This window comes from Phaseolus vulgaris, chromosome 7 (assembly GCF_000499845.2).
Source record: "Phaseolus vulgaris cultivar G19833 chromosome 7, P. vulgaris v2.0, whole genome shotgun sequence".
Taxonomy (NCBI): domain Eukaryota; kingdom Viridiplantae; phylum Streptophyta; class Magnoliopsida; order Fabales; family Fabaceae; genus Phaseolus; species Phaseolus vulgaris.
Window position 1 is genome coordinate 9,356,249 of NC_023753.2, and position 23,740 is coordinate 9,379,988.

Here is a 23,740-nt window from a genome sequence, read left to right on the forward strand (position 1 = left end):
CACAATGAAGAAGGTAACACCATGTATAGGGTTCTCCTATATATATATATATATATATTAGTAGGTAATAATTGAAAACATTAATAGGTTGAGACTGTGACAAAATATATGTATGTTTAAAATGAATTATGAGGTTCCTATGATGTTAATGTTTTGTAGTTTCAATCAATGGTTATTTTCTTATATTTTATCTTTAGAAGTGTATTTTATACTTTAAAGGAGTTAAATAAAAATAATATTAATTTGTTTTGAATCCCCTTTTTTGTAAGGAAGCTAGGATTAGTTTGATAAAATTGCTTATTAGCTCCTAATTGTGATTATAAAAACAAGCATTGTCTTATAGAAAATTGTTGGTTATATTTTTTTTATCAGCAAAATTGTTGGTTATATAATGAAGTAATCCAAATTATTGGTTATATAATATTATAGTAGTCCAAATTATGCATTCATTTTATATCTATCGGTATAGTTTTAACCAAATAATTGGCCAAAATTGCATGTTGTAAATATGACATTTTGCACATAAATTAACAAGATTGTATGAATGGTTTTCTGCAGTCATGCAGACATGAAGTGATAATCATTTTCCAATGTACTAGTAGATATCTATATTTATTTTTAATAGAGATAAATAGGGATCTATTTTTTCTAAACTAAAGAAAAAGTTTTAGATTATTAACACCCCTTTTTAATTTTTGGAAACTATTTTGAACCTATGAGTAAAATCACAAAAGTATATATTAATGAGAGTATTAAGGGTAAAAGATGATCTTTCTCTTCTTATAATTTGTTGTTTTGCATTAATGTAAAGAGAAGACTGAATTCAACTTATAAGATTAAAAAATTTTGACTAAGTGAAACAACTATAGTTACAAGATGTATGTACTTTACATTAATTGCTTTATTATTTATTCATTTGTTATATATTAATTTGAAATATCTTTTTTGTGATTTAAAACTTGTTTGAAAAGTAATTTTTAGTTTTTTTTAAAAAAAAAAAGGTCTGATTATCTATTTATTTTATCAATTATTCAAAAAAAACTTAAAAAGTATAATGAAACAAAACTAAAACCATATTTTGATGTTCTAGTTCTTGTTTTGAAATACAAGGTTAGCTTTTAAACTATAGAAAACAATGTTATTAATTTTTTGTTTGTTTCATAAAACAATATTACTTTTTTACAAAGCAGTTTAAACCAGAATAACTTAGTTCACTCATTTCTAAAGAATGACTGGTCACTTTATATTAGTCTTAAGCTTTTAAAATAATTAATTATGCAAACATTTTTATAATATTATATTTTTTAACATTCATATTTTTATTTTAGATTTTACTAAAAATTTCTTTTGTAATTTTATAAATGTTTTAAAAATACCCATGTAATAATTGCTAGCCAGCTTTAATCATATCAAAACTCCCTATATTTTTGTCCTCAATGTGTTTCTTCTTTTTATCCACACATCATGATATCCTATGTGTTTTTAATTTTAAATTTCCCTTCTGATACTCCAAAATAATTTTATCCCAAAGAATCCTTAAATTTATTAAGTAACTCCATTCTTGATGTTATAAATATTTTCGTTTCTTTCTTCTTTCACTTCTGTAATACTATTTTTTACCCACACAATAGTCAAGGATAACAACAGTTGTTACCATGTAGAAAGAAAATATATAAAATATTTTGTAACTCTACTGCTGTCAATAAGATGATTGATGAAATCATCAGTAACATGTAATCGGATCTCATTCAGGTAAACCTAAATAGTGTCTAATTAGATATATATTTGTTCCTGGCTTAAACTAGGGTTTTTCCACTTGGGCCCAAGAGAATAGGGAAATTAGGGTTCATCATGCTAAAACAATGAAGAAGAGAAAGGGAACATTCCTAATATATATACATATTAACCTTAATCCTTACTTAAACAATCTACCAACTACGGAAAGCTATTCATAATTGAAGACTTAGATATATAACAAGATAGGCAGCTAAATGAAAGAAAATAAGAAAAATATTAGCTAAATCATCATTTTAAGTGTAGATTATTACCAAAATGATGAAAAGGGTTAGGACTTAAAGCTTGTATCTCTCAGACTGATTGCCATGCTGAGACTGTCAACAGAAACCTATTTTGCCACCCTAAAGAGATAGCCCTTCCTTCATCTCTTTCAGAAACCCTGAAACCTCCACCTCCTTCTTCCTCAAACTGAAGAGGACAATAATGTGTCCTCATCTTCAGCAATAGTTTTGCTTGGATCATAGACTTTGAGCTTATTTTGGTGGCAACAAACCCATGATTCTCCATTCTTGCTTTCCATGTTTCCATCCTCTCATATTTTGGGCAATCCACACCATCCACATCACTGTTGAGCAAGCTTTTGATTTCTTTCCCCAGAAGCTTCTTCTCAATTCTGAACCTCTCAGCACTATCTAGTGGGAGGCAATCATCCAGTGAATCAAACATGGCTGCAAAGTAGTGCAAGGAGTCTGTGAACCTTGACAAGAAGCTCCTAGGACTCCTGCTACCCTCTTGCTCCACCAGAACAACAATGGAGGGATGAAGGGAATGAACAAATCCCAATGTGTCAGAGATCTTCATGAAACAACTCAAAGTGTTCAAATAAGAAACTAAGTTGACGGCCACCGTTTCATTTTTTTTCTTCCTTAGGTTGATCACCCTTGAGCCTCGTAGCAGCCCTTGGAATTCAAACACCAGACTGCCAAAACCCTTTGAGAAACTAACCAATCTAGACTCAGTTTCTTGAAGCTCTTTGAGATTCTTCCCAAATCCGGTTATCCTGAGGGATATGCGGTTGCCAGTGGTTGCCTTCTCTGAGAGAGACTGAATGAGAGAGGGCCATTGGAAGCCATAGGAGACATCAAAGTCAATGACATGCAAAGCGCGGTTGTTCCTCTCTTCCTCTCTCTCAAAGGCCTCCAAAATAGCTTGGTTTGCTGTGAAATGAGCGAATTGGAAGTAAGGTGAAACCCTGTAGAGATCCGTGAATGCAAGGAACTCTTCCTCAGTTGTTGGGTCCTCCATGAGCACGTCGAAGAATGGAGATTTCCTTGTGAGAAGCCTTGCGGCCAAACCATCAGCAAAATAAGCCACCACACGCTGAACCGAGTCACCTGTTAGGGAAACAGTTTGGTATAAATCAGTGAGATTCTCTAAGGATGAATCCAAGTTGTTGTCATCAACAGCAGTGGCAGTTGAGAGCAGCAAATGGATCAAGGGGAGGCCATTCCCATCTTCCACAACTCCTTTCCTCCTATGCTCTTCTCTTACCATCTGCTCCCTCATTTCAAGAAGCCTAAATATCTTCCCTTCATACCTTTCATAGGACTTCCTACCAGTAGTACTACTCATAGAGACGCTATGTTCCCTAATTATCTTTCCCTTCTTTTTCTTTTCCCTATCTGCAGCAACTGAAAGGCTAAGATTCAAAAGCTCATCCTCCTCTGAATCTTCCATATCTGAAAAAAGAGTGAAAGAGAACAAACAAAACCTGTGTGTGTGTGTGATGAGAGAGAGTGTGTGTCTGAGAGAGAGAGGGAGAGTAAATCTATGACATAAACCTGATATGCTTGTGAACTTTTATGGGGGAGAAGTCACAAAAATTCCTTCATGTGATGATATGGGTATATATAGGAGCAAAAGATGAAGAAAGAGAGAAGGATGAGAGATATTGTTTTTTCTTTTCTCCCATATTTTCCAATAAGACGGAGAGATTAAGAAGGGTATCTTTTTATTCTTTAGAATCAGTGTCTTGGGTCAGGAAAAACACATTGATCTTTTCATTATTATTATATTGGACTGCTTTTGAAATCTATTAAAGGGTCCTGTTTATGGGTTTTTACTCCTTTGGTAGTTGGGAAGGCTTGGAAGATGCCACATGAATTGGACAAGAGACAGCGTTGTCAATGGGGAATCAAACGTACCGTCCTTGAAAGAATTGTCCTCACACAGTTTTCCTTCTAATTAATTGCCCTAACAAGTTACCTTCATCATCCTATTCCTTTTCTCCCCCACACATATTCCTTCCCTTCCATCAATTACCTACTTAGACTTCCATATCTGTGAACTACCAATTAATGCAGGTACCCGCTATATTTATGTATAAATATACCTATATATATCTATTAAAATAAATAGATTAGTCAATGACATTCTTTTTATTAGTTATATGAGCCACATTTGAGACTTCATTTCATTGCCTTTGATGGAAACAAAGAAATTTGGATCCTAGCCTTCTCAACATGCCTTCTTATTGGTACAATTTAGAGCCACTTACAAGGATTTGGCTTTCTTAGCATATATTCCACGAGTACTTTGGGATCTTCTGCAAGGAAACTTTTGACACTTTCTCGTCATAATATACCAAGACAAATGGATGGTAACAAAAAGTGACACCACTTTACCCGTGTGATAAACGTATTTTTTTATAAATATGGATGCACTGTGTCTCTGTATATGCTTATTCAACTTCATTTTTCTCCTTTTGGCAGTAAGATGATTGGGATAAAAGGTTTACTTTACTCCACAAAGCATCTGCCATTGTAAACATTAATTACCAACTCGATCAACTTTTGTAGCATATATCAGTATTCCAATGAAGGAGGGAAGGAATGGTTAATAAATTACTGTACGAATAGAAAACCAGTAGTTTAGGCAACAGTATATAGTGGTTATCAAATTATAATTTAAAATAACTAGATTTAAATTCATTTATAGCTGGGAAGAATCTGTGAAATAATTTTGTGCCTATCAATTAGTATCAATCACTTTCCTAACAAAAAAATAATGATTTTCCGTGTAGAAAGGAAGAGAATGAGGTATTAATGAGTGTTGGTATTGGTGATTGAAATAGTCATAGGTAGCAGTGCTGGATCCTTTAAAGGTCACATCAAACATGGGAAAGTTCTTAATTCTTGATTGTCTTGTTAATGGAGGACACATAACTTACTATTAATATGCTTCAAATAGGACACACACAATGAACGTGCAATTTGAGGCTGACACATGGCAGTTTCTTGGATGCACTAAGTATAATGTTATCCAAAGCTGAGAAGATAACTGAAGAAAAATAGAGCATCTAACATAAAGAAACCTCCTTCTGCATATATCTCCACAACCAATAATCTATAGAAAAAAATATGCATATACATATATACTACTTACTATATAGCAGTGTAACAAAGAAGACCAAAACCCAAATGCAAGAAACCTCTTTGTCTCAACTTGATGAATGGAAAGGTAAAACGAGGAAGGAAAGAAGGAAAAGTGGTAAGGTAGAAAAACATGCTCTGGTGTCAGAAAAACCCACGTGAGGCCCCTCTGCCATACCATCTCAAAGACAAAAAAAACCCCAAAACATTTTTGATTAAAAAATTTTCACTTTTGCTTGAGAAATGAATGAGAAGGAACAGAAAATGAAAAATGAGGAAGAGAAAGCAAAAGGGTACGTGTGTAATAGATAGCATGAAGTGGACTAAAGAGAAAGGATGGGTGTGTGTGTTAGAAACAAAGGTGTGATGCAAGGACAGGTACTTGAATTCAATAGGCATTCTCAATCTCTCATTCGGGTTAGTGGAAAAAATGGGGTTTGTCAGACAACCCCACGTGAGGGTTTTTTCATACCTCCCTTTTCTCAAGAAACAAACACGTCCCTCCCAAATCTATATGTTTTTTTTCCCCTTTGCGTGAGCATACACTCTTTGCGTGCCAAGATGAAAAAGAACAAAGGTAAGGAAGTAGTGGTGGGGGTTGAAGAGAGAAAGGTGGTGTGGTCGGTTCTGCATACCAATCGTGTCAGTCATCAGAAGAAAATTTTGATGGATGGGGAAAGAGCAGTGGAGTAAGTAAGTCATCACTCATCAACCACAGATCTCCACTACTCATTTTTCCAACTTTCCCCCAAAAAATAACTCATCCCTCTCCTTTCCAAACAAAAACACACATAAAATATACTTTATTCTATCCTCTTCCCCTTGCATCAAATCATACAATATTTTCCCCTTTGCACAATAATTTAGGAGTCCTAAGTAGGATCATGATACTTTGGAGATATGTACAAATCTACGTGTGCATCCATGGATCCGCTGCACGTGTTCTCTTCCTCATCCAATTCATTTTTCTGTGCTTCATGCCATTACTTTATTTCAACCTACTTCACTTTTTTTCACCCTCACTTGGCATGTAAGAACTTCATTCTTCTCTGTGATGTTATGTCAACGTATACAAACCTGTTATATATTCTAGAAATATTAATGTTTTCCTTTCTCATTTTGCTCACACATCTTTCAAATAGCATTATTGTATACATGTAATGATACACAGTTCTGATAAAAGTCATAAGTATTGAAATAAAAGATACATAATGAGAGATGAAGCACAGAAAAAGAAGAAATGTAATCTTGTGTGAGGCCACATCCACACATTGACATGATCCGTGAAATCATGGCTATGTAGTTTTTGGAGTATTGGGAATAACTATATTTAATTTGAGACACCAGCATCCAGATGTTTGTTGTCTGCATCCTAAGATGCAAACGTTTGGGTTCTACAGCTGTTGTCTTCTCTCAAAAATATTATAGTAATTTGCATATTGTAATACGTACTTTGATTGAGGATGGTGTGGGTGTAATTATGAACAGTACTGTAATACATTTGGGGATCTTCCAGGTATTACGATTCTTGCACTCCATCTCTTGGCATCTTTCACACTCTCTAAGTAGCAATGATGACTTTGTATGCATTGTCATTAGCAACCAAGATGCCATCTATTGGTGCAAGAGGATGGTGTGTTGATAAACATTATTTTATAACACTTTCTCAATAAACAACATCTACTTTTTCTCATCATTCTCCCTCTTCCACTTTCAACTGCCAAATCCAAACGCATTCACGTTTCGTCAATCCGTTTTCCTTTGCTGTTTGAAAGGTTCTAAGAAATCTTGCAGCTGAACATAGATAGAGGAGTAACTGTAACGATTAACAAAACAAAATATATTTTTATAACAAGACAACATCACAAGAAAAAAAGAATTTTCCATACAGTGTGAAGGTGTCAAAACACTTTTGACTTTATCTTGCAAATGAACCAAGAATATAAAATAGGGTTTGCACCGTACATCTGCTTCTGGTTTTCTATATTTTTTTTTCCTTGAAAAGTTCGCACTTTATCAAACACATGAAAAGAGGAAGTTTTACGTTTTGTGATTTTAATTTCCATTCATTATACTCTATGAATGTACTGCTAAGATTAAGCACACATATTATTATATTATTTATTAAATATATAATTTTACTGTAAATTAAAATTGTCTTATTACAATTTTCAATTACTATTCTTTATTTCATGTGTTATTTTGGCACATAGCCTATATATACAATAAGTTGTTTTATTATAGAATGAGTTATTTTAAGTTCTACGTGTCATTTAACTCCATACATGAAAAGAAGAAGTAATAACTTGTCTTAAATAATATCTTTAATTAAGATCTGAACTAAATGATTTTATTTTAATTTAATTTAATTCTTTTTTATGCTTTAAATTTTTCAAAGTATTATTTATATCCTGGAAGCATAGTTGAATTAACAATTTTTTTGGAATATCATTATAAAGTAATTGAATATCAATTAACATTTTAAATTTATTATAAGATTTAAGTCTAAATCTAATATATATCAAATATATATAGTAGTCATTTAATCATTCTAACATCTAAGAGTAATTGTTATACTCGATATTTGAATGGTATGAAAACTGTTTTATATTCGTCATTATTTTAAGTAATTTTTAATTTCAATGTAATTTCATTAATATTTTTTTAAAATTATAAAATTTATTTTTATTAATATATATTACTTAAATTAATTGAATTAGTTCATCATTTCACATTTTAATATATATATATATATATATATATATATATATATATATATATATATATACACACACACACACACATTGGTAGGTTAATAATTATAAGTATATGTTCCATCAAAGTTAAATGCCATTATATATTAAAGCACAATGTATGTCTAAATTCTTGTTTAGTTTGTTGAATATTTTTTGTCCTCTTCGATTTAAGAAACTTATATTCCTTGATAAGATTTCACTATTACTTGGATGTTATATTTGTTTTCCTCTGGTTTGACATATATTCCTTGTAACAAATACGTCCTTTCTCCTACCAAATTACTTTTGTCCAAATCAAAGAGCAAATATATTGGATATACTTCATGTCATGTTTCTCTAATTGTAATCAAAATGCCAATTTGATACAATAGATATTTTGCTTTCTTTAACCTAAAACAGAAGTTCCAATTCAAACTAAGGACTTAATGATTTGTATAATATTATCCCGTGGTTCCCATTGTTGGTTGATATCAAATGGATATCTTATAAATTTGAAGTGAATAGTTGTTTTTGAATAACCAGTACATACCTAATGGACCTACACAAAAGTTAACAAAGTGGAAGGCTAGATATTTTTTTTTGTGGTATTTTTGGGAGAAGTGTGTCACTAACATGATGATTTTTAAAATGCATGAAGAGGTCATTAAGAAGATTAGGAGACTATAGAGAAAATTTCTATGGAGGTGATAATGAAGTCTTGAGAAAAATCAATTAGGCAAGATAAAAAATAATTTGGAAGCCTAAATTGAAGAGTGAGCTAAGAATCATAGGACATATCTCTTTTGTCCAAATAAAAATGAAGACTATCGAGAGAGTGAAATACATATAAACTTTATACATGACAATATTTATGGGATGCATGTACTTGTATAATGTATAGATATTTGTATAGTATATGCATAAAATACAGAGACATGAGCAAGTTTCTCCTCCCAAAGAATTTATAAGAAAGAAAAAATACATGAATTTTAGATTCTTCCAATCTAAGATTCTTTATTTGAACCCTGAATGTGGAAGATAACAATTATATGTATGCGTTTTCCGTTAGTTGCAGGGTAGGATGCGAATGACATGGAAGTAATGGTCTAAGGAAAAATAAGAAAGCAGTGAAAATGCGAATTAAGTTGTCCAGAGGCCTAGAAATGGAGATTTACCCCGATTGCAGGGCAAAGAAATAGGAGTATATTATTTATTATACATCTACATAGATAAATACAACAATGGTATTAGGAAGGAAGCAATTATCTTCTGACCAATCCATTTGGTAAGATACTCCTTATCTTTTTCCCAAATACTATATATAGAGCCGAACCAACCAGTGGCCAACTTGTGGTAATAGCAATATAAAGTAGCAACCAGATGGACCATTGATTTTGTCGAGATAACTGGCTTAGGTATCTTTTGAAAGGTGCTACTACATTCGCTGCTGCATCCTGAGCACTACCTATTTCAGCAATAATGGCTGCCGAACCTGCAGTCTTTGCATTAGTCTCCGCCTCATCTCGTTTAACCACTTCTTCTGGAATCATCTTTAGACCCTCAGTATGTGTATCCTGCATTACCTGTATTTCTTCTGTGTTGTCAGCTTTTAGCCCGTTGTTCAATGCAGCCACCATTCCATCTTCGGTAACATTAACATAAGGGCCCCGATCAATTGATGAGTCCAATGGTGTGTTTGGTTTAGGGATCTGCAACAGAAATAACAAAATAGCAGTTTCAGTTTCAGCCACTAGAAATGCTCTGCTTAGTACTCCAAGTAAAAATTACTTGGTCCACCAAAATCCTAAATTACATTTTCTAATGAGATACCAAAACGTTTAAGACTAATACACAACCAGAGGATGAATAAACATTCAATGGGAAAAACAAGTGACTAAAGTCTACCGTGAGCACATCTTTACCTTCTTCTGTACATGCATAAAATGGCTAGCGTGTAGTTCACCAAGGAATTCATTAACGGCTCTTACCCACCTGCGAGAGGGAAGCAAATTGCTTTTCATTTTCTTTATAACTAGAATTCAGTTGATGGCGTGAATATTCTAGTGCAACTTGAATCAAGGAATGATATAGACGATATTAGAATGTTGCAGACAAAAGAAAATGTTGAAATAATTGAGCGACAGAAAACTGCATAAGTTGGCAAGATCAAGTAAGAAAATGCTGAAGAATCAGATGAATAAAATTACTCAAGTACCACAGGCCAGATGCCGTTATCCCTTCGAAGAATGCCAGATGTCCTCCATGCTTTACAGTAGCCAAGACAACATTTTTATTTGCCCTATCAAAATAGTAGAAGCATTAAGTTAATATTGAAGTAATGCAAGAAAAATCATATTAATCAGAACCAAGGAAAACATTAAAGCAGTGTACCTGCATTCATCCCAGGGAATGGCTTCCCTGGTACAGACTGGATCATCCAGAGCACTGATACAGAGAAGCGGAATCGAAACAGATTGGACATAATTAGAACTGCTGCAGCGTCTATAGTACGTATCCACGGTCTAAGGAAACAATGATTTTAGTTGATCGACTTGAATTAAAACGAAAGATAAGGCAAAAAAATAGAATACTACAGATTCATACCTCATACTTCCCAACAATGCGGGTGGCATGATTATCAAAATCTCTAATGGAAATAGACTGCGAAGCACAAGATTGTGTATGCACACATGATTGGTTAAAATTTCAGAACTTACAAAAAACAAGAAAATGCGGTACATAATTAACATCCATCATTCAATCACTTGAATAATGTCCTTAACTCTTAAATTTAAACCAAGCATTATAAAATAGCACAATCAAGAGCGTTAAGGAACAAAAATGATCGACATTTTGTTTGAAAACCACCTTAATTGTAGTCACCCCTAGTTCACCTTAGGTGTGGCCTCGTTTAAAAATGTCTTGTTTGTAACCTCAAGGATGATGGTTTAATCCTTCATCTCAACAAGAGATATTATTTGAATAGAATTTACAAAACTTGAATAGTTCTAGTTAGAGCTGTCAAAACAGGTTATCCAACCCGGCTCACTCCCATGAGTTGGCCACTTGAAGGCCCAACCTAACACAGCTCACTTATCAGTGAACTTAAAAAAACAAGTCCGACCCAGCCCACCACGGATTGGTGCGTCAAACAGGCCAACTCACTAAATTAAAAAAAAAAAATGTAGCTTTCTGGTTGTTTTTTTCTTCAGTATAATTTTTTTCTCACATGAAAACTGAAACCAAATTACTAGAATAACATGATCCGTAATCATCCTAGTCATATGCATATAATGATCATGACATATGTTAATATATATAGAATAATAACTATGAATAATAATTCTAAATAGGTAAATAGCCAGTTCAATACAACAAGTATGGATATATTTCATTTTTAATACAAGAAAAAAAGGGTAACAATATTAGTACACAAACTTTAATTTCAGTGAGTTTGAATTTAGTTAATGGTTGAGGTAATGGAGTATGTGTTTGGTCTTTAGTAACTGTGGCATGTGTTTATTAAGAGAAAATTAAGGTTAATATGCAATTAACCTTGAAAATAACTGTTAATCTTCCTTTTAATAAACACAGTAATTACTAAAGACCAAACGTGTAATTACCTTAAACATGATGAAATATGTTAATATTTGTTTTACTAAACCGACTATTTACCCTTTTAAATATCATATTATATGCATACCAAACACAAAATAATATATCTAAATGGTGTGTGGGGGTGCCCGGAGTCTCGCGGTGTGCGGCATTGTTGATAGTGGAGCGTATGGCGACTAGAAGTTGTACATGCAACGACTGGCAAAAACCCTAGAGTAGAGGAAGAAAAGAACTCATGAATTGAGAGATCTTGATTTTGAGAGAAAAGAAGTGAGGGAGAAGGAGAACAGGAGAGGAGAACGACCACACCATTTTTTATTGTGTTAGATTGTTGTTAGGCTGCGTTAAGGTGTTGTTTTTATTTATTCTTTTTCCGGGTTGGTGAGCCAACATAATTCACTACAAACCCGAGTGAGTCGGGTTCTTAGTGGGTCGAGATTGATTTCAATCTGTACCAAAATTTGCAATTTTTTAACCCAACCTTGCTTGAACTTGTGGTGGGCCAAGTTGGTTCACGGGCCTTAACCAACTTTGACAGCTCTAGTTAGTTTTACAAATCAGGTTTGTGAGATTAAGGGTCCTAAACCCATATTCTACGACATTGGTTAGTCCTACAAGGTAAGTAACTTAACCCCCTCCATGTATCTTTCTTGTTTACTACTCCTACAAAGTAAGACTAGTAACTAGCCTTGACACCACAATAAATGATTAATAAATCATTAAAATTGAGTATTAAATAACAGAGCAAACTTGGATTAAACACGCCTGCATCATACAAATTTTAAATAACCGCATGCCTTACATTTTACGCTTAGTAGTAGTAAATACGGATTATAGAGAGTAAAGGGCACCTTTTCTATCCCTTCCCAATTAGCAAGGCGAGAAAAATGAGGCTGGTGTCTGCAATGAATATTGGTAATGATATAAATATAAATTAAGTACATTATGAAGCAGATGACCTTCGTAGTTTTGCAACAACTTTTCGCATATGAAGAGCACAATAGAAGAAAAAACAACATATTTAAATTCTACTTGAATGGCAAAGACATACAATTTTGCATAACCTTGAAGTCCAACTGCAAGTGCTTTATCATAAAACTTCTGCACACGCCTACGGGTTATAAATCTATCTCCTATCTGCAAACAATAAAAAGGTGATCATTTTTTCTCTTAAGGTAAATAACAAACAAAATGAAGAATAATTCAAACTGACAGTATGTGGAATTGGTGCAAATTCAATAAAACTCCATTGATGATGTCATAAATTATATAAAACAAAAACAATTTTGACCAAAAAGCATACACACCTTGTACGCTAAAGTCCTAGAGAACAATATAAGGAACACAACAATATAACACGTAAAAAGGTCTAGAGAATAATATAAAAAAAATTAGATGAAGAAATAGATGAAAACAATAAAAACTAGTTTGAGTCAATTATCCTTTTGATTTTTAATCAAAATATTTATTAAAAAATGATTTTTAAATCTAATTCAACCTTATAAAATTGGCTCATAAGGTGAAGTTTGCACTCACTTATATACTATGAAATGTCCTTATCTCTAGTTGATATGGGATCTCCAACACACCCTCCTCCCTCACGTCGAGACCTGCCAACTTGATATGATCCAAAAATAACCAGGGATGCTACACTTGAAGGGTCTTCTCAACAAGCAAATAAAGACCTCATTAATAGGAGAAATGGACAAAGCCCAAAGCATTTAAAGTTCTTCTTATTAGTCTTCTCAAAGGATGAGGCCCAAGCAATATCTTTAGAATAGTTTTAAATAAAGGAAAGGAGGATAGGATTTATGAAGAGTAGTTCCAAAAGTCACTTTTGGAAGCTTGAGACTTGTTGGCGGCATTTGCATGTGCCTTTTCATTTTCCTTTTGAATGACCAGCCCTCTATTACTATATAAGTAGGAGCTTGGCTTTTGTAAAGACAAGTTGAAATTGAATTTTTGAGTAAAGAAACTATACCAAATTGGTGAGAGAGTTGTCTGACACTTGTTCTCTACTCTTCTTCCTAGTCTTATCTTGGGACTTTCAAGTGGCGACATCCACTCATCTTGAAGCTTCTCCACCTTCAAGTGGCGTGAAACATTCCAAGGATCATCAACCACATAAGTCCATCTCCTTTCATCTTCCATAATTACCCATTTGTTGTTTTCTTGTAGTTTTTCAATTTCAATTGTTTCCTTTTGTGATTTCCTTTCATTTGTTGCACTTGTTCTTCACTTTGTTCAGTTCCTTTCCATTGTACATGCTATTCTTGTTTCGGTTTCCAAAGAAACCCATTTCTATATTGAATTCTTGAGTTTCAATTGGTGGGTTTTGTTCTTTGTTGTGTTCCAATCGGAAGTTTTAAATCTTGTTGCATTCTTATTTCAAATATTGTGTTCTTGTTTTGTTCTTGAGTGAGTTCTTGAATTGTTATAGAATCTTGATCCAATTATATGACATTTTCAAGAATTGGATCAAGATTCTATAACAATTTAAGAACTCACTCAAGAACAAAACAAGAACACAAGATTTTCAAGATGAGTGGATGCCGCCACTTGAGAGTCCCAAGAACCTCCCAAGATAAGACTAGGAAGAAGAGTAGAGAACAAGTCTCACACAACTCTCTCACCAATTTGGTATAGTTTCTTTATTCAAAAATTCAATTTCAACTTGTCTTTACAAAAGCCAAGCTCCTACTTATATAGTAATAGAGGGCTGGTCATTCAAAAGGCAAAAGGAAAATGAAAAGGCATGAGAAGGCAAAGGCACATGCAAATGCCGCCAACAAGTTTCAAGCTTCCAAAAGTGACTTTTGGAACTACTCTTCATAAATCCTATGCTCCTTTCTTTATTTTCTATTTTAAAACTATTCTAAAGATATTACAAAAAGATATTAATTGGGCTTGGGCCTCATCCTTTGAGAAGACTAATAAGAAGAACTGCTTTGGGCTTTGTCCATTTCTCCTATTAATGAGGTCTTTATTTGCTTGTTGAGATAACCCTTCAAGTGTAGCATCCTTGGTCATCTTTATGTATTTTTGGATCACATCACAACTCGTGCGTGATACTATATATTTATGGGTAGTAGTCCGATAGCGACCCAATAGCAGATAAACCCAACAAATTTTCGCTAAGATAGACTTTGAATGACTCTGATACCATATTTAGACGTAGAATTTAAACCTAACTCAACATTATAAAACCGGTTCATAAGATGAGGTCTCCAACAATATTTTACAAAACAAATAAATTAACATGCAAAAGGTCCACAAATTATGCACAATAATGAGCCTTTTATTATTGAATTTATCTTGCAGGATACGTAATATATTCATGTAAATTTAAAAGGCTAACTAACTACATTTCGTATGATTTTATGATAGTTTATTATTCACTATGTAAGATTATATTCAAATTATCATTGGTTTAACAATGGATGAACCAACAATAATGAAGGAATGGTCTTATTGGTTCAAGTACCAAATCGCTTTTAAAACGCAGCTAAAAGTAGACCCAACTTAATTTTTCAAATCAAAATACTAACCAAAAGGTCCCAAGGAGAGCAAACAGCTACAGCTCCAGCTACAGGAATATTCTCACCTTCCTCACCAAGATATTTTATCTGCAAACAACCTTCCAAATTAAACAGTGCAGTGACGAAACTAAGTTCATTACATATGTAAGAATAAGTTAAAAATTGAGTAGTTTGAAAAGCAGGCAGACCATGTACCAATGGTCACAATATTAAGTATTACAAAATATTTAAGCATTAACACAGGAGTTGCAATATATATGGTTACACCCTAATATATTTTACAGTGGTTTTCAAGATGATTATTTCTCACATCTTAGAAACTGGTAAATGTTTGAGTTATCTTAAGTCACGTTCTAAAGCAATAAGAGAATCCACAATACATGGTTGCTTAAATGGATTGTTTAGCTTAATTTTGTGAGTCTTGTAATGCCAGATAGATTTAAACACTAGCCAATGAAATTCACTCTAATGGTAAAATTGCTAAAGTGGCAGTTTAATCTTAATTTTGTGGATCCTACATTTGATCCTTTTTTTGTGATTTTTTTTTAAATCGGGTTGTTTAAATCATTATGAGTTTTGATCATTTTAGTTTTCGTTGTACTTTCTGTTTTGTTTTTCTGATAACTTCTCCCTTTTGCAACATTCTTTTGTCCAGAAAGTTTTAAGCTAGGCTGCTTATACAAGCACCAGTGCTTTGTGTAAGCAACACTAACTCAGGTTCATCGCAAAAAAATTTTAAACAAAGGTGTTTAGCATTAATCAACCCTCTTAAGAACTCTCATTGGAGATGGTCCTCAACAGAAAATAATGAACCACATTAAGTTTGAACATCGAGTCTCACTAAGATTAATATTACATATAATGAACAAAGATACATTAATATCATAATATCTACCGGAGAACATTTTTTTAACAAAGGTTATGCTAAACCAATACAAGAACTGAGGAAAAATTCATCATCTCCGACAAGGAGAAACCCTAAAGGTCAATAGGGTGGAAAATTATAAATGGCACTTCAAGACGTATGTGATACGGAAATTTATAGGTTTAGATCATATGATGTGATTAATTAAATTAAATAATCAAGGTTCATTTGTTTATGCGTTTTTAAAAGAACATAAACGATTTAATTTAAAATGATGATGTAAGTAGAGGGCGAGACTAGGTGCAACAGTGAGGTCGTTGCCTTGTGACCTCAGTTCAAAGGTGTAAATCCTGGGAAAAATCTCTCCGCTTGCAGGGGTAAGACTACATGTAACTATCCTCTCTAGACCTTATTTGATGGAATGGGAGCCTCGTGAACTATACCTCCTATTATTTTAAATTCCTGGGGAGAAAGACAAAACCTCAGAAAGAAAAGTGTCTTTTTTCTCAGAAAGCTAAAATAGCTTATAGAAAAAGTTATATACATGGCAAAAGCATTGTTTCAACTTTAAACAATCTCAAGCAATGAATTTACCAGAATATTAGCTCCAATGCTAGTACCAACAACAAACAAAGGTGTCCTGGGGTTTTCTCTGTGTAGATAATTAACCACAGTGCGTGCATCCTCAGTCCATCCAGCGTTGTAGAAACAATCAGACTGAAATGATTTTAATGAAAAACTGCATTACTAGAGGAATTAATTAAACAAGAAAACTAATAACACCACAGTGATCACAGTATTGAGATGCAATAATCCTAATATTCTGACAAAAAGTAAAGAAAAAAAATTAAGGACAATTGTGTCCGCTCAATAATTTCACATTGTTTAAAAGTCGAGGCCAAAAACAATTTAAATATATCTTCCTTCCTCCCTTAACCCTCTTAGGTACTTTTTAAGAACAAAATTGTGATGGAGTTCTAAGCTCCACAAGATGTGGTGATTAACCCTAACGAAGTTATTTTGACGGACTTGAGGTCGGAACATTGACACCTACTGTGAAAAATTGGTGTATTCACCAATTTTGTAATGTTGTTAATAAAAACCATTTCCTTGGACTAAACAGATATTTTAAACTCTTTACTGTTACTAACTTACGGCTATTTAAGAGCTCTTTTTCTTGACATGCAAATAGATTGGCCGGTTTTCCCTACCTACTGAGCTTAATTGGCCAACTTATTAACTAACCTTAAATTTTAATAATGGTAGTAGAACAAGCTTAGTTTAGAGATACAAGACCAATCCAAGTCTTCACCAAATAACTATAATTTTATATTGATTTAGAAGCTTATAGGTAAGTACTGAGTACAATATATAGATGCAAATAGTCTTTAAGTATATCGATAGCATTCAAGTTGTCCTGAAAATTGAATTAAAAACCTGCTAATAGCAGAAACACTTACCGTGATTGAAACACCTCCAAGTCCTCGGTGATTACTGATAACAACTTTCCATCCACACTTAGCTGTATGGTATGCAAGATGTTTGAGATACTACCAAGAAAGTGGGGAGGATAAACGAAAAACAAACTGTAAGGAGGCAATCTAATATAAAATGAAACTCCAAATCAACAAAAAGATGAAAATCATAAATTAATAACTATCTCATAAGGCAAAGTCTAGAATACTTCATGTCTAACAGAATAAATTAATAAATTATAATGATTCTACGAGACATGTTCTTCATTTTTTGACAAAATTAGAACTATTCAGGCGAGCAATGTTTTTAGCAATAATAATACCTCAGCATCAATCAAATATCAACCTAATATTGCTCCTGGCTCAATTCCAGTAGCAGGTGGGAAGACATAATGGCAGGCCAAGGCTTTTGTGGAGGAGGATTTTAACGTGTGACATTATTTTGTGTGTTTTCTCAATATGTATTAGGCATGCATAAAAAAGGTGAAACATATATTCTGAATTTGTGAAAATTAAAGAACCTCTACCAAAAAAATCAAATCAACGGCACAGTAAAGTCCCATTAACATTCAACTCAAAGTACCAAACAATTTTGACGTGATTAGATCAAAGAAATCATACAAAACAACACAAAAAAAATGAGTATTGAACTTGCATACTGAATTATGACAGTGACAACAACGACAAAGTGTTTGTTCTCATAAGGTGGCTACATGAATCAAACAATGTCTTAAAGGGTGATCACAGGATGGATACTCATTAACCCAAACCGATCCAATCCAACTCAAATACTTCAGGTTGGGGATTTTGATTATTTAAGTCAAACTCAACCCAACTCAATCAAACCCATTGTACATTGAGTCGGGTATTGGAATTTTTGGTGTTGAAACCCATGAACCCAACCCAATCCATCTGTTACATAATATAATCCTATCTTGCGTAGTGTTGCCAAAAGAAAATGATGCTAAAGCAGCACAACATAAAGCCTTTAGCATACCTATCAAGACACTAAGCTAGGAAGTTTACAAGCCCTGACCAAGCAGTCAAGTAGCTGCTCACTGGGAGGGAACAAGTACGTGGTTTTTCCAAATTCGAACTAAGTTGTATAGTGAGGAAATAACAACAACATTAAGAATAAACATAAACTGAAATTAATATAACTTACAGCGGATGAAGAGTCACTTGTTAGACCAGGAATTACTACAACAATGGGAGTGGATTCATCTTTACAAAAACCATCCTCCATATGGATAGCACCAGCAGAAACTGTGCCATGACAAGAACATAAGAATGAATGATCAAACCTTGGAATTGTACATAACTGGTATACAACTTAGTTGGAATTGGAATCATATAGAATAGACTTCGTATCATATATAGTATATATTAGATTGTGTGTTTAGTCCAACTCCACCCGATAAAAGCAGCTTGTGAGTTGAGAATTTTTTTCCAATAAACTCCTCCCCAAAATTTATTTGATCCTAAGAGTAAGTGACGAAGTATGCAGGCGTTATGAAAAGAGAACTAAAAAAGCATGAAGATTCGATATATTGTAATACCGTCGGAACTCATTAGCCAGTCCAAAGCAACGGTTCCACCATCAGGGGTAGTAAACAGCTGTCTGAAAGATAAGAGAACATAATAAGCTGAACGGTTAGACAAACGAATCCAACAACACAATCAGACACACAAAAATTGAAGAAAGAACGGTGGAGGACCTTCGGTATTTGAAAAAGGGAGGTCGACCGAAGAAGTTGAGGAAGACGGTCTGGAGATGGGGACTGGAGAGCCAGGGCGTGGCGAGGTAAGAGGAGTGGAGAATCCTGCATTTGGAGACGACAGCGTCGTAGACTTCGGAAGCGGGGTGGAAGGTGAGAGCGACGGGGGAACCGGCGAAGAGGGAGAAGAGGTCCTGGAGGAAATGGAACTCGAGGAAACGGTAGAGGAGGAGGAGGAGAAGGAGGGAGGCGAAGATGAGGTAGTGGGAGATTGGAATGAGGGAGAGCGCTTGAAAGAGGAGACGGTACCCGGAGGTAGAAGATGACCAATCCAAATCCATGGAAGAGAATAACGAATCAGGGATTATTCAATTGAAATTTGGCAATGGTGGTTAGTTACTCTGTATGTTAGATCAGAGGGAAGAGAGGGAGGTAGAGAGAAAGGACAGTACCATGGTGTGAGGAAGAGCGGCGCGTGAAATTAGCGACCATTCCTGAACATCCACGTGACCCACGCTTCATCGTAAACGTCGTCGTTTTATTTTAAGCAAATATTATTTGGGAAAAATTTATCAAAATGTGTAATCCATTTTAAAAATTATACAAATGGAAAATGCAGAAAAAATAAGAAAAAATTACGGACATAGACATTTAGTCTAAACAATGCTATGCTGGAAAAACCAATTCCAATGCTATTTCCACTCCCTTAGATAATGCGGTGTCTGGAATATTTAGTCAAAATAGCATTACTACTCTGAATGCAATGCTTTCGATATATGGGAGGAAGCAGATGGTGACCAAAGCCAACGAGATTTTGAACTTTATGCATGACAGGGGATTTTCTCCGAGTTTGACTACATATAATAGTTTGATGTATATGCACAGCCGTCTGAAAACTTTCAAAAATCAGAAGAAATCTTGAGGGAAGTTCTGGAGAAAGGTATGAAACCTGATAGAATTTCATACAACACTGTTATTTATGCATATTGCAGAAATGGTAGGATGAAGGACGCTTTGCGAATATTTTCTGAAATGAAAGACTCTGCACTTCTTCCTGATGTTGTAACTTTCAACACATTTATTGCAACTTATGCTGCTGACTCGATGTTTGCTGAAGCTATTGATGTAGTTCGATACATGATCAAGCAGGGATGTAAACCAGACCAGAATACTTATAACTCCATTGTTGATTGGTATTGTAAGCTCAAACGTCGGGATGAGGCCAACAGTTTTGTTAAAAGCCTTCGTGATCTTGACCCACATGTTTCTAAGGAGGAGGAAAGTAGGTTACTTGAGAGAATAGTAAAAATGTGGCCATAAGTTTTTTCATGACTCTCCTATTCCGAAATTTAGTATGCCATGCCCTTAGTCTCTTCTAACTTGGAGGTCAACCATATATTTAGTTTTGTTTATTTAATTTTTTGTTACAATTTTTTTTTTTTTTCTGATTCTGTGTTTCAGCATATCAAGGCAATTATCACCGCTCAAGAGGTTAGTCAACTTTTTATCCTTCAATATTTTTATCTCTCAAGGGGCGGGATTTGAGAACATGAATAAGAACATTATGAAATTAATTTGGGAGACAAGATTTAACTCTTTTTGTTTTAGGCTAGTCATAATTGACAATCTGACATTTGACTAATTGAGATAAGAGAATAAGAGGGATGGTAGATGGGATGTTGTCTCTGAGCAGTTTATCCTACTCTTGTATTTAATGTCTTGGCTTATCAGATGATTGATTGAAATTTTGTTTTTGTTGTCAAGTTCATTGAATAAGATGGGTAGAAGACAGTAAACTACATGTTGGCTTCTTTTGCCTTGCTTAACGTAGTGGCTCTTGTGCAAGAATATATTTTACATGACTTGCACAAGAATATCTCTCAGCAAAGGACATTTTTTTTCATATAAGTAGAATATTGCAGAGGCAGCCTCAAATGGTTCATTGGCTATCTCTCTGACCTGGTTTTTATATATGTGAATTCCTATTTCAAACCTGTGGTCCCTTGTAGAATTCATAATTGTATCTAGAAATTGAGATGGCATTGCTTCCACATCCTGAATTCCGGATTGTATCTAAATTATGGTATAGGTATTGTTGAGAGATCCAACAGATGAAAATGTGATCCCTATTGTCGAGGAACTGCAAAGGCGGTTGCCTCAATTAAGTGTCGGTCTTCAACAGCAAGAAGATGGTAAAGAGTATCTTGGTGGCCAACATGATACTGAAACAGCTGCAGAGGATGGTATGTTATATTGATGATGAACCATAAGTAATAAATAAACTCAATGATTGCATTTATTCTTATAAATATTTCTTTTATTTGCATTATCTATTGCCCTTGTTATCTGAATGGTCTAAATTATGCAATGTAGAGTCACTCTTTGAATTTCGGGCCCTGGAAGTTGCTTTAGAAGCCATTGGCAGTTTTCTTGCTGCACGTGCAACAGAATTGGAGATGGCTGCTTATCCTGCATTAGATGAACTTACCTCCAAGGTACATATATTATTTAATTCTTTATCTTCGTGTCTACTTTTTAATCTGGGATCCCCCGTACCGTATAACACAGGCTAACAAATTAAGCTGCTTGAAAGTGGCTGAATGAAAATTTATTTCCTCCATCTCAGTTACTATCCTTTTCATTTGTTATAACTCATCATCGCCTGAGGTGTTCATTCTAGTTATGCCTGCTTATTAATGATTTTTTTGTTGTTGTCTGGTTTATATGTGGATGCTCTGCTCCCCTTTATTCCTTTTATTTCTTGACTTTTTCGGTTCTATCATGGACTTTAGTTTAATGTAATCTGCAGATTAGTAGTCGGAATTTGGATAGAGTTCGAAAACTGAAGAGTGCAATGACAAGATTGACAGCTAGAGTACAAAAGGTTGGTCAAGCATGTGAAAAATTTTCACCAGGAAAAAAAGCCTATTTTCTTTATGTAAATAGAATTGATTTAATGTGACTAAACTGCCTTGATCAGTTTTAAGTAGAAAACAACATGTGTTCCTTTTTCCTCTCCCATCACCAATTCTTGTTATCTAGAACAGGTCAGAGATGAGCTTGAACAATTGCTGGATGATGATGATGATATGGCTGATCTATACCTGTCAAGAAAAACAGGTTCCTCATCACCAGCCAGTGGAACAGGTGCTGCAAATTGGTTTGCTGCCTCCCCCACCTTAGGATCAAGGACATCTAGGGCAAGTAGGGCAAGTCTAGCAACAGTTTGTTTAGATGAAAATGATGTGGAAGAGCTTGAAATGTTACTTGAGGTTATAAACTTTACTTGCTTTAGAAAATAGTAAGAAAATATCTTCCATTGTTTTAATGAGGAAAACTTGCTATTAATGGTCTTTATCCATGTTGCAGGCTTATTTTAGTGAAATTGATCATACGTTGAACAAATTAACCACGGTCTTTATCCATGTTTCAGGCTTATTTTAGTGAAAGTGTTCATACGTTGAACAAATTAACCACAGTAAGTATCATGTATGTGTAAACTTGTGCAATAGGGAGCCGTAAATGTTGAATTTCAGACAAAGCAGATCCATGTCGGACAATTTGTTTTCTTAGAAAGATGTGACTTGTTAATAGATTCCTTCTTAAAAAACAAGGAGGTAAATGTCACTAAATACTTGTATGGAGTTTGTCAATATACACAACATCATTTGGACTAGATAATGTGAACAAAGAATGAAAATGATTATGCCTTGTTGCAGGTAGTTATTGTCTGAGGAGCATTTTCTGCTTTGATGTTTGTCATGATAACAGCCTATGCTTGCAAAAAGGGATTAGTTGGATTGTCAAAATAATTTACTGAGAAAGTTGTACATAATAGTCTAATAATTATGTTGTGCAACATTTTTTTAGAGTTAGTTCAACATCTGGATGAGAGGTATGGGTCTGCTTTAGTACCAATAACCAGGATCTATATATATTTTTTGAGGGTATAAGCCTTTGGTTCAGCTATTTTGTTATCTGATTCACTCATTGTCATGACAGATAGTAAGTACTGTCTATAGAGTCATAGTTGAGTTGATTCTTCCTTTTGAATAATTTTAAGTTCTTTATACTTAATTAAATTATAATTAAGTTGAATATAACAATTTTTACATGATTTATGTGGATCTAATACTATTTTGTTTCTGTTCACTTCTAATTTTTATGTAAATAAGGATAACATGGTGATCCAAACTCTAAACACAAACCATTTCAAAGGTTTAATTTTCTTTGGATTTCCAATTTTAGTCAGAGAAATAATAGGCACCATGCTCGAACTGGTATGGGTGTAGTTGGAAATGAAGTTGGAGAACTGGCAACAGAGAAAACAAACATGGTAGAACAATTAATACATTTTAATCTTAATACATTCTTAATGATTTTTTTATAATTTCAATTAATTAGGAAATAACATAAATATAATTTTTAAGATAATTGTGATACAAAGTTAACAAACACACACAGAGTGAATTAGATGAATTTAAAGATGGATCTTCTTTGGTATTGAAAATGTTTTAAAATTAATTTTAAATATTAATAAATTAGAATTTAGAATAAATCTAGATTAGGTATATCTTTTATATTTATCTTTTATTTCAAATAATTTTTTATGTTATTATTAAAAT

General features: G+C 33.8%; 3 protein-coding genes across 4 annotated transcripts; 1 reads left to right on the forward strand and 2 right to left on the reverse strand.

The window, feature by feature from the left end:
• Positions 1-1,704: 1,704 nt before the first annotated feature.
• LOC137828296 (GRAS family protein RAM1-like) lies at positions 1,705-3,687 on the reverse strand. Its single transcript, XM_068634793.1, has one exon. The coding sequence runs from the start codon at positions 3,472-3,474 to the stop codon at positions 2,089-2,091; it is 1,386 nt and encodes a 461-aa protein (XP_068490894.1). The 5' UTR covers positions 3,475-3,687; the 3' UTR covers positions 1,705-2,088.
• Positions 3,688-9,010: 5,323 nt separating this feature from the next.
• On the reverse strand, positions 9,011-20,315 carry LOC137827968 (embryogenesis-associated protein EMB8-like). 2 transcript variants are annotated; one of them, XM_068634353.1, is made up of 14 exons: positions 19,116-19,630; positions 18,957-19,018; positions 18,563-18,663; positions 17,383-17,472; positions 16,517-16,639; positions 15,067-15,144; positions 12,570-12,655; positions 12,370-12,418; positions 10,508-10,564; positions 10,295-10,425; positions 10,119-10,202; positions 9,826-9,895; positions 9,487-9,612; positions 9,011-9,395 (listed from the first exon to the last, which is right to left on the reverse strand). In XM_068634353.1, the coding sequence occupies exons 1-14, from the start codon at positions 19,454-19,456 to the stop codon at positions 9,369-9,371; spliced, it is 1,425 nt and encodes a 474-aa protein (XP_068490454.1). In that variant the 5' UTR covers positions 19,457-19,630; the 3' UTR covers positions 9,011-9,368. The 2 variants fall into 2 exon arrangements, with proteins under 2 accessions (XP_068490454.1, XP_068490453.1); XM_068634352.1 differs by having other exon boundaries at positions 9,011-9,612; positions 19,116-20,315.
• A 22-nt stretch (positions 20,316-20,337) lies between these two features.
• LOC137827969 (magnesium transporter MRS2-2-like) lies at positions 20,338-22,474 on the forward strand. Its single transcript, XM_068634354.1, has 5 exons — positions 20,338-20,606; positions 21,205-21,358; positions 21,489-21,610; positions 21,925-21,999; positions 22,163-22,474. Exons 1-5 carry the CDS (start codon positions 20,475-20,477, stop codon positions 22,415-22,417), a joined length of 738 nt encoding a protein of 245 aa, XP_068490455.1. The 5' UTR covers positions 20,338-20,474; the 3' UTR covers positions 22,418-22,474.
• The last annotated feature ends 1,266 nt before the right edge of the window (positions 22,475-23,740 follow it).